The sequence below is a fragment of the Phyllopteryx taeniolatus genome, chromosome 1, assembly GCF_024500385.1.
Source record: "Phyllopteryx taeniolatus isolate TA_2022b chromosome 1, UOR_Ptae_1.2, whole genome shotgun sequence".
Lineage (NCBI taxonomy): Eukaryota > Metazoa > Chordata > Actinopteri > Syngnathiformes > Syngnathidae > Phyllopteryx > Phyllopteryx taeniolatus.
In genome coordinates this window covers 14661471-14672555 of record NC_084502.1, presented here as the reverse complement: position 1 = coordinate 14672555, position 11085 = coordinate 14661471, and the positions used below count along the sequence as shown (strand labels likewise).

Here is an 11085-nt window from a genome sequence, read left to right as displayed (position 1 = left end):
GGATTTGAAAGACTTTATCTGGCTCCCGAAATAGAATTTTCTCAAATTCACACCTTTTTTTTTTTTAAATCGGTTGACTATATTTTTCCTCGGCGACCCAAATGACCAAATCCCCAGTGTAAAATGAGCTGAGAAGATTATATTAAAAACTTGAAATTGTTTTGGGATCATATTTTATTCGCGATTAGTGGCGGTTTACTGTATTCAACAAGTGTCTGAGCAAGGTTGAAATGTAATAACCTAATTAGCCGCCAGGGTGCGCCAATATGCTGACTAACTTGTGTCCAGCTGCGTGAGGGACTGTGGCTACAGATGTGAAAGGCGAGGGCGTGATTGACATGTGCTTAGGCCAATAGGGTGTGCACGATACAAGCTGGCCCGCCTACTGTGCGCAGCCTAATCAGGATCACACAACAATAATGAATGGAAACACGTCGGAGCCAAGAAAGAAAGTCAAGCAGCAACTGTGCTGCTCGCGATTTTGAAAGTTAGATGCGAAACACCAGCGGAAAGAAAAGCGGAAATTTAGACCCGTGGCGGAAAACAGTACCATAGAAGACGGGACTGTAAACGCGTGAATAAATGGCATTTGGATTTAGTAAAACGAGACTACTGCACTGTCAGTTTTTACATGGGAGAAGTGGATCGTTTGGATTATTGCGTTGATTACATCACTGGAATATTTGGGGAGATTTAAAAAAAAACAAACAAAATATATACATATTATTATTACCTGACTTGGATTAATTTAAAAACAGTTTTGCGACGTGTATAATAAAAGAGGATACGACACTGCTGTGACAGGAAAAAATGGGTAATATTGAAAGTGTGGACGGCCACTCGGAGATGAAGCATCACATAATGCCCCTGAAGGTGCCCATGCCGGACCCCACCGAGCTAGAGGAGAAGTTCGCCATCGTTTTGGTGAGTTGTTATGCTTTTCAGGATTATTTTAGATTTTTTTTTGCTTTGGTGTCAAAATCAAACCGAACTTCTGCGATTAATGTGTGAAAACTCACTAGCCTTTTATTGCAAAAAAAAATGAAAGAAATAATAATAATAATAAATAAAAAAGAGAAGAAAGAAAAACTCAGGCAACTTACAATTGTTTTTAATAATGAACTATTGCTGTTTGAAACGAGGAGACCTGTGTTGGCCCGCCCCCTTTCTACTGCCTGATTTACCCCCTCCTCTCCTGCGGTTCTTTTGTCTCCCCCAAAAGTCAGACAACTCAGCATTTGGCTGGAACAGTGAACGCAGCACGGCGCAAATGGGGAGGGGGAGAGCGTGTTTTATTGTATTTATTTTTCACGTTTTCAGTACACGGGGGCGGTCATATGACTGTATTAAACGAGCACATCACAGCATCGTGTTTGTGTGCTGCAGACTAAACATGTAAAAACACACGCGCACACACGCACACACACACACACACACAGATGAAGTTGAGCTCTTGTCATGATGAGCTCTCTCTCACTCAACACCCACTTGCACAGTCAAGTGACACTGTCATTCCCTGTGAAGTTTTGGGGGCTTTCCAAAATGAACAGACTTTACAATTTTGGTTCTTTTTTTGTTTTGTTTTCGTTTTGGCTTTCCGCTTGGGTTTTCTTTTACTGTTCATAACTAAATGAAGACATTTCCACGGTATTCCCCCTCCTCTGTATTGTAACAAGCTATCTTAAGTTAGAAAAGGTTTTATTTATTTATTCTTTAAGGCATTAACTGCCTTTATTTGTCATAGAAGTTGAATGTCATCATGAACTACACTTGCCGTGATGTTATGGCTTTTAATTGTTATAATGGAGCGAACCTCTTTATATTGTCAAGAATAAGAGACCTTTTCTGTCTATCTATATTACACCAATAGCGCTAATTATTGGACACCAGGATAATTGTTTGAGCCCTTCTAAGACTGGGAAAAAAACCAAAAAAACTTTGATTCACTGACGATCCATTGTATACAGACATACTTTATCTAAGAATGAGGTAATGACATCATTTAGGGTCTCTTAAAAGAGATGAGCTCTGCAAGAATCCACTGAGAGCGCCCTATAGATGACAATCAGATTATCAGACACATTACAACACAGCAAGACTCACTGCTTGAGTCATTTGCGTGACTGTACTTTTTTTTTTTTTTTTTTTCACATTTCAAAAGTTTCACATACAGTACGTCTGTAGGCATGGCGTCGCCTAAAAACAAAGCTTGAAATCCTCACATTTATCACCATAATGCACGTCCTAAACTCGGAACTCCAATTCTGTCACTGTTATTATGTGCAGCCACGCAGAGAAGATTTCTAGGCAAGAGGGCAATAGACTCAACATTTATGTTTAGTTTCTGTCGCTAGTTCTCCACCCTGCTCCCTAGTAGCAACGCATTTCCTTCAGTTTGTGGGAAAGCATAACACGCGTGTATATTTTAGTCTTCTTATCAGACAATGGTGGCCTGCTCACCTTTTGCCTGTGAGATAAAGGTACATCAGTTGGGGCTCTTCATGTGTGTGTGTGTGTTTTTTTTTATCTTTCCAGGAACACAAGGTCACCGTTCTTTCATCTGGCAATGAGTTTGGTGCTTTTTTTATACTTCAACCAAAATATTCTAAATTAAGTACAGATTGCTTCCTGCTGTATGTTTTTGTAGCTGGCATCAAAGCGGTTGTAATAAGTTCATAAAATGGTATTTTGATTTGGGCTGTTTCCTCCCTCTGCTGGACCACTGCCTGTTGCACGATGGTCTTCTGGTGTGAACAGGAGTAACTTGACGTGGTGTGTGAATGCGCGTGGTGCCACTGCCCATCCTCCTGGACAAAAGCACACAGATCTCCCAGTGGGATGATAGCAGCCCAGAATGATGTCATGTGTGCATCAGTAGGCTTCAGCCACTGTAGTAATATTGCTGGCCTACTCTAACAGGATCCCTCCACAGTAGAAGGCGGATGAGGCGTTTCATTCCTGCGGATGAAATGCAAGCCAAGCTGTGAATACCTTCGCGATTCTTTTCGCCCCTCACTTCTGTCTTCTGTGGGTGGAAACAGCTACTTGGCATTTTCCATCCTTCGCCTTGGGAGTCTTCTTACCTCGCCACTGACCGGCCACTTCATTAGGCACTACTGCACATTCTTAGGAGATCCAGTACAAGTAAACTAACAATGAAAAACTATTACAAATGGCACTCAGTAGGGCATAGACCTCTGCCAAGGCATAACAATCCCAATTTGGATCACCATAAAATTATACACCTCCATTCATACAAGGGACGAGCATAAAAATAATTAATTGAAGCATGTGGAATTTATTGTCTATCAACGTGTCCTGAACTGAGGAAAAATGGAGTGCAAAATTTGGCTGCACCCAGCGGAGGTGCTGTTGATTCAGTTTCAGCTTGTTTGCTGGCGAAAGAAGACCAACTCGACATCAGTCATAAAGTGAAGTGAAGCAAGAGACTGGGTTAAATGGGACAGCAGATTTGAAGCGTTCCTTCCATTGTTCATTATGGGGAATGCAAGGTTACTCGCCAACAGATGAAATAAGGGCTGTTTAAAAACTGCAGTTGTTTATTTACATTAAACCTTCAGTTGCTGGCTCTGCAGCCAACGCTAGTGACGTCGTGCAGGCTGTGACCCCAAGGTTATAATTTCACCATCCCGCCATCTCATACTGATCAGTGGAGACATCAATCACGTGCCTCTCTCTCATCTACTAGCAGCTTCACACAACAAGTAAGACTGCAAAATAAAAAGCAATAAAGCTCTGCTTTGCTCTCGGAGATGTCTGACCACAACTGTATACACCTCGAGACCACCAACAGGCCGCTGGAGAACACAAGGCGGCCAACATTAGGAGTGTGACACTTTGATCTGCACAGGGGAGGCGGGGCTGCAGGAGTTTGTTCTTAAAGAAGTGGATTTTAATTAGAACATCTTTATTTGAAAATTCTGTGTGTATATATATATATATATTGCAGCCATTTTCTAAAATCATTTTTTTCCTCTCATTAATGTACACACAGCACCGCATATTGACAGAAAAAAACAGAATTGTTGAAATTGTCTCTGAGCTCTTCAGGCAGTTCCTCTGACCTCATGATTCTCATTTGCTCTGACATGCACTGTGAGCTGTAAGGTCTTATATAGACAGGTGTGTGGCTTTCCTAATCAAGTCCAATCAGTATAATCAAAGACAGCTGGACTCCAATGAAGGCGTAGAACCATCTCAAGGATGATCAAAAGAAATGGATAGCACCCGAGTTAAATATGAGTGTCACAGCAAAGGGTCTGAATACTTAATGGATGTGTGATATTTTAGTTTTTCTTTTTTAATAAATCTACAAAAAAAATCAGCTTTTTTCCTGTCAATATGTGGTGCTGTGTGTACATTAATGAGGGAAAAAAATGAATTTAAATGATTTTAGCAAATGGCTGCAATATAACAAAGAGTGAAAAATTGAAGGGGGTCTGAATACTTTCCGTACCCACTGTATAAACAAACAACCATTCACACTCACATTCACACCTACGGGCAATTTTAAGAGTCTTCAGTGAACCTACCTTGCATGTTTTTGGAATGTGGGAGGAAAAAACCCACGCAGGCATGCAAACTCCACACAGGGGAGGCCGGATTTGAACTCAGGTCCTCAGAACTGTGAGGCAGATGTGCTAACCAGTCTTCCACTGTGCCCAGACACCATTATTCTGCTAAAATGCCAATTCAAACAAGAAATCAGAACATTCCGAGAGGTTTCCACAGACTGTGCCACTGTAAATAAAAATAAGTGATCAAAGAAATTTAGCCTCCTTCATGTGGCCGCATTTGATTAATTAATGCATTATTCAATGACTGATTACAGAGAACTTAATCAATACCCTATAAATAGTAAACCTCATAGCTGAATTATTGAACATTTCATGCTATCTAGCCAATAGCATAGCTGTAATGTTCTTCAACTTTGACCATAAACAAATTGAGACTCCACCCCATTTTGCCTCAATTGCTGCAAGACACAATGAATCACCAATCAACTCAACACAATTCTCAACAATCAACTTATCCGTTACTATGGCCATGCCTAGTAGTGGCACTACTCAGCCAAGTAGTCTTTGTAGTTTTTCCAACACGTTGTTAACTCTTACTCACTTCCTCAATTGAAACACAATCACTGGTTCATTCACCCAGTCAGTGTTTCCTACCTCCACATTCCCAGAACGCACTGTGGCTCCAAAATAAGCTTCTCCGTATGAGTCTGCGCTTATGAAAACGATGTGAGAGGAGTGGGTGGCACTTTCAAAGATGCACGTCTGGCATGGGATCCTCTTTCACCGTGCCGTCCACCACTGGATTCCTGCGGTCTAGTCGGGACTGAAGCCGCAGGAGAACTCGGGAGTGGGAAATTTCCCTTTGAACTGCATGGCTGCCTGCCACTGTTCTCAGTGGTAATGACTTTACCACCGTTTTCTGTCTTTCTTTCTTTCTTTTAAGCAGCGCACACGTATTCAATTGTTTGCCGAGGGAGCGACATGGAAACAGTTTTAGCTTTTGACTGCTGTAGAGAGTGTCCGAACCGATTGGTCACACAATTCCACTGCCAGCACAGTCGCAGACATCCAGTTGCATCATGCAAAATACACACGAGGAGGTTCAGTTCTGACAGTCCTTTGCTGCTTCTTCAAATCCGAAGAGAGCTGCGGTGTCTGATAAGTGGAACTAATGGAGTCAAGATGTGAGGAGTGTTTACTGGGCATAAACCTAGATTAGTGTTATTTATTGCCATTCATGTGCCTAACTGTTTTTTCCCCTTTACACACATACTCCTCCTTTCTGCCTATTGTGTGTACATCTGGCTTAGGCATCCACCACCGTGTCCTCGGAGGAAGAGGGGGATTATGGGAGTTGGGTGAATGCAGTTAACTTTGGCTTTTAGCCGCCCACCTGGCTGTGTGCGCCCTCGGGCTACGATTCCCCAAGTGGGCCGCATTTTATGGACAGTTTTAGTGCTTCTGTAATTCTGTCCTCGCAGTTATTTGGAAAGCAGAGTTCAAGTTAAAGTGCACGACTGAGCAGATACAGCATGTCTGCAATTATCATACAACATGTGTGGCTTTATGTGCAGGCTCAGTCACATCATGAAGTAACAGTCACACACGCAGAGCTTTGTCATAATTCAAGTCTCTAATTGATACATGCATGCATGTGTGTGTGTGTGTGTGTGTGTGGATATGTGGAGGGTGTCAGGCCGCTCTAGTACGTCTGCACCCTGCAAGGCAGTAAGTTGGAGAAGTGGGTTTCCTCCTTAGTACAATGGGGACTCTGTCAGTCGGTGTTGTTATAGAAAGGGGCCTCATCCCCCTGGTGCCTTTGGTGCTGCTGTACACAGGTTTTTTATTTTTTTATGTGGAACCGCCATACGCCAAATTTAAATAGCCAATGTATTTCAGCATTGTGTGCCACTAGTGATGTGTTTGCTTGTTATTTCTCACAGCAGCACAAGGCAAATTCTTGTCAAATGTGTATCTGCCTCGTGCTAGAACCTCCTCTGTGAATTATTAGACTTCTAGCCCATCACAGTATTGGATTACATTTGTTGCTCCTTCTCGCAGGCTGACCTTTGTTTTTTTTTTTTTTTATTTAACTGGGCAGCCTGTCAAAAAGCGTTGGCCCGGCATGAGTAATTGAGGCATTCGTGTACCTGCATTCCTCTCATTCCTCATGAATATCGTCCGTCGGCGGGGGCTTCCCTAAGCCCCGCGTGGACACGCAGAGGAGAACAAACAGGATGTCGGCCTCTAAGCAATGAAGGAATACTTCCTTTCTCTGATTCACAACCGATCCCTGCAGTTATTTATAACTCATCCCCTTATGCTTCTGTTCACATTTTTAGATTTTCCATAGTTTTGGACGCCAGTTGATTAAAGGCCTCTCAAAAAATTGCCTTTCGAGTTCACTTAAAGTACATTCGGAGCCCAACGAACATCTGGCTCTGTCAGGACCTTCAGCTCAGGATATTTAATTCTTTATCACTTGGCCTTCGTCTCTAGCTTGAAGCCAGCTATTATTGCCATCAATCAATTCTGGGGCAAATATGCCATTTAACCCACTTCATGTCGCCATAAGAGGCAAACAAGCGCAGGTCCATTTGGTTAAAAAAAAAAAAAAAAAGAAAAAAGTTGTCCCTATCGCCAAACTGAGGAGATTGATATGGGAGGAGAAAGTGAGAAAGGAGGCCCCGCAGCTGTAAACGGTGTTGTCTTTGACTCCGAATTCAATGGGGATTTCACACTTCTTAAAAGGAGTTGTAACGCTTATTAGGGGAAGTTCTAGCTGTCTACTTGAACCATTTGTCCACTGCTCGGCTTCTGAGAGGGTGAGCTGACTGATCGAGTCGTTCATCATTACATCAAACAGAAGATACCTCTTATAATTGGTAATTATATAGGATCATCATCAATCAAATGTTCCCAAACTACCTGTCAAGCATACAAAAGGAGTGCGTTTGAAAGTGTCTAGTGATCAGATATTTGACCTCTTGGAATGAACCATCTCAATACTGTAATTGCTTTTAAATTGAAGGTGGAGTGTGAGCAGTGTACTGAAACTTAGCATCACGCTTAAAATGTGTATTTGTTTTTAGTCTAATAACGGAGCTTTGTTGTTGTTTTTTATGTCCACTTTAAGACACTTTTCTTTGGGCTTGGAATGGCAAAAACAGTCTACTTTTTTCCACTTACAAACCTTAGCCATCAAATGTTAATCATAAGAGGTGTTAGATTTTTCAGAACAGAAAGATGTTTTTGATAGATTTGCAAGACGTTTCTTTTTAATATCATAATTTGGCTTTAGTGCTCATGGTGTGGTTAAAAACGCTGTTTGTAGTTTGACATTAAATCAAGTTATTGATTAGGTTTTGCTCAACTTCAGATTTTTCATAAGTCAACACCAGTTTGGTAAAAAGTTGAGTCAAAGTCATCTTGTCTCTGATGATGTCATTATTTTTTGACGATAGTACTATAATAAAAAAAAAAAAATCGCTGGAGGAGGTAATTGCAATAGTCTATATTCGCCGACAGAGGACAGTTCATACACCGATTTTGCAGAACATACTTGTTTAAACACAAGAGCATGGACATGAGCTGTCGTGTGATTGGATTATCAAAAAAATCCTTTCACTCGGTGTGCTTTCTGCTGGGACACCCAGGTAACATTTGAAGATTCTGCATGTTGGGAATGTGCGTTTAAAAAAAAAAAAAAAACATTTCTCCAACACACCCGCTACCCTAATGAGAGTAAGCAGTATAGAAATTGGATGCATGGATGCAAATCATCACGGACGTCCTCGTGGATGGTGGAAAATTCCCCGTTCTCTTTCCACTTTGATAGTGCGGGTGGAAAAATTCTAATTCCTGCTTGAGCCTGACTTTTTTCTCCCTCTACTGGTTGTCCCTTACCTACGCAGTTGCACAGAAATAGATGCCAATTGAAATTAATTAAGGTAAAAGACTAATTTTATTTCTGTTGTTGCTCTGCTTCCTCCCCGACAAAAAAAACCCCCACGATGGGCAACTAGACGACGTCAAGCTCTTACCGTCTTTGTCGAGTTGTAAAGTGGACAAGTCAATTAGTCTGTACAAGCCCCAATATTGACCATGCGTATATTTGGATTAAATGATATGCCTGCTCTGATTTGGTAATACACTGGTGTCAAACTCAAGGCCCGGGGGCCACATCCAGCCCGCCACATAATTTTACGTGGCCCGCGAAAACAAATCGAATTTGTGTCGACTTCCATGATTCTTGCTAAAATTTGTACCAAATGTTCACATGTAATGAATAATAACGTTGACCTATTGCAAGCGTTTTTTGTATACCAAACCCCTTATACTGGTTTCAAAAGTAGTTATCCAGCCATTTGTTGTGTATATTTAATAATATGATGAGGTGATGAAACATTCACACTCTATATGGTTTCACAGTCATAACGGCCCTATACCAACAATGTGGCCTGCGACAAAAATTACTTTGACACCCCTGCGTTAATACGTTTGTAAGGGAGTATGAGTATCCCCGTGTTTATTTGCAAACAAGCATCAAGAGGCGCAGAAACTCTCAGGTGCATCGGCCTTGTTTGGTTACAGTCTTCTGACATCTTTGTGTAAGATTCTTGCTTTGTTGTGACCACCTAGTTCAGATTACCAATCCAAACAGCGACAGCCTGATCGGATGTCTGCTCAGAGAAAGGGGAGCAGTGTTTTCTCACACTCTCAGCTCTTACCTCGGAGCTGGAAAAACACCCACAATTCATTTGCACATTGTTTTGCTCGATGTGCGAAGACACACGTTGGTCGTATTACAGGCCGCAGCATTGGAAGAAACCAACGTTAATCACGGAGGGCAGTTTTTGATTTCCTGACATGTTCAGGAAGTCTCAGCAGCGCCGTGACGACAACAGCTGCAGCGCTAACCCAGTCTCCTCCTATTGTTTCGCCACAAGGAGGAAAAAGAAAAAAGTCAAGCAATGTCTCCAAGATTCATTAATAAAAAGCCAGCCTGATGTATATATTAGATGTTGGGCCAGTTCACAAGTGTGTCATATGTGTCTCATTCTTGACGTCATCGCTCACATCCCCCATTGTTTCCAAAAACATGCAGTTTGTCATCTGGGGTTGGTTTGATGTGATTCTGTAGGCGTCGACCGCTATTTATGTCTATTTCGTTGTTCAAACTTTTATTTCCCTAAGACACACTCCAGTTGAATTACGACCAGGCAACCCTGGCATAGCTCTAACACTATTTTGTCTCATTTTAATAGCCTAAAATATGCCCAGTTAATAAGCCCTGTATTCATTCTGTTTTCTTTGCGTCCTTGTTGGCTCTACTCCCTGACAGTACTAAGATCAGCTTTTTCTTGTCTTCCTCACAGACACAGGCATATTGCACTTGCTTTATAAGGACACATGTGTTGAGACACACCTCTTAATCGATTAATAATCAAGCAGAAGTAGTGTTAGGTCACTTAGTTCCTTATTTTTTATTTAGCATACCGATAATTTCAGAACAATTCTATCCTTGGAGAAGACCTTTTTCTTGTCCCATTGCACAAAGTAAGGTCTGTCAAGGCATAACTGAAGATTCTAAATTACATGTGCACAGTATGTAAGTGTGTTAGTTGGTTGTCAATATGTGCCCTGCCATTGACTGACGACCAGTCCAATTTGTACCCCGGCTATCACCCAAAGTCAGCTGGGCTAGGCTCCAGCTCACCCGTGTGTTGGAAATTCCTTGCATTAAACCTTGAGTCATTTTTCTAATTCACCCATTATTAGGATAGCGGAATAGAAAATGGATGGCTTTTTCAAATTTAGGATAAGTACAATTTTAAAATCAGAGATGTTCACATTGCTACTGCACAAATAAAAAAATCTGTTCATGTTAATGATGTATTGGCTTTACAAGAGGAAACCCTTTAACTGTAAATAGCTCTTGTGTTGTATGTTGGGCTTTTTTTTTTCCGGAATGATTACAATTGAAAAATGACCACACCTTGGTAATAGATAGGTGAACCGAGCTAATGCATGGTTGTCTTTAGCTGGAGTCCTTGATCCATCTTCCAGTCGAGCCCCTCATTCCGGGACACCACCCTGATGAGCAGACTCTGGGATTTGTTATGGGTAAAGCGGGCCATCTGGGTCTGGGTCTGGGTCTGAGCTGCTGCGAACAGTGTAGCCGCCCACTCTTTTCCCTCTGAGCTGATGACAACCACGTCTAGTCTGTGAGAAAAAGGAAACACACTTTTTTTGTGTTTCCAACTGTGATAAAGCACCAGCAGCACACTGTAAAATATATTAAGAGCCATTATGGGAGCGGACATAAATGAATAAAGAGTGTATTTTTACTCAAGGTTTAAAAGTGCATACTATACAATTTAAAACAATTCACAGGTGTCTTTGTAAAAGGTCTTTGACGTTCTTCCATCAAAATACACAAAGGATAAGGAATTACAGTATACTCATTTTCCACTTGGTACACGCTTGTTGATGGGCAGTTCTGTTTCGTGCAAATGCAGAGTTTGGCTTTCATAACCATGGAGAC

The 11085-nt window shown here is 41.6% G+C and overlaps 1 protein-coding gene across 5 annotated transcripts in view; it reads left to right on the top strand.

The window, feature by feature from the left end:
• The first annotated feature begins 408 nt into the window (after positions 1-408).
• The window catches only part of fmnl3 (formin-like 3), a 41829-nt gene continuing 31152 nt past the window's right edge, over positions 409-11085 (top strand). For 4 of the 5 annotated variants that reach the window (XM_061774326.1, XM_061774308.1, XM_061774317.1 and 1 more), the window contains exon 1: positions 410-924. In XM_061774326.1, coding sequence (XP_061630310.1) covers positions 811-924 — 114 coding nt within the window. In that variant the 5' untranslated portion in view covers positions 410-810. Of the gene's footprint in view, positions 925-11085 lie in introns of all 5 variants that reach the window. The other variant, XM_061774293.1, reaches the window with a different exon arrangement.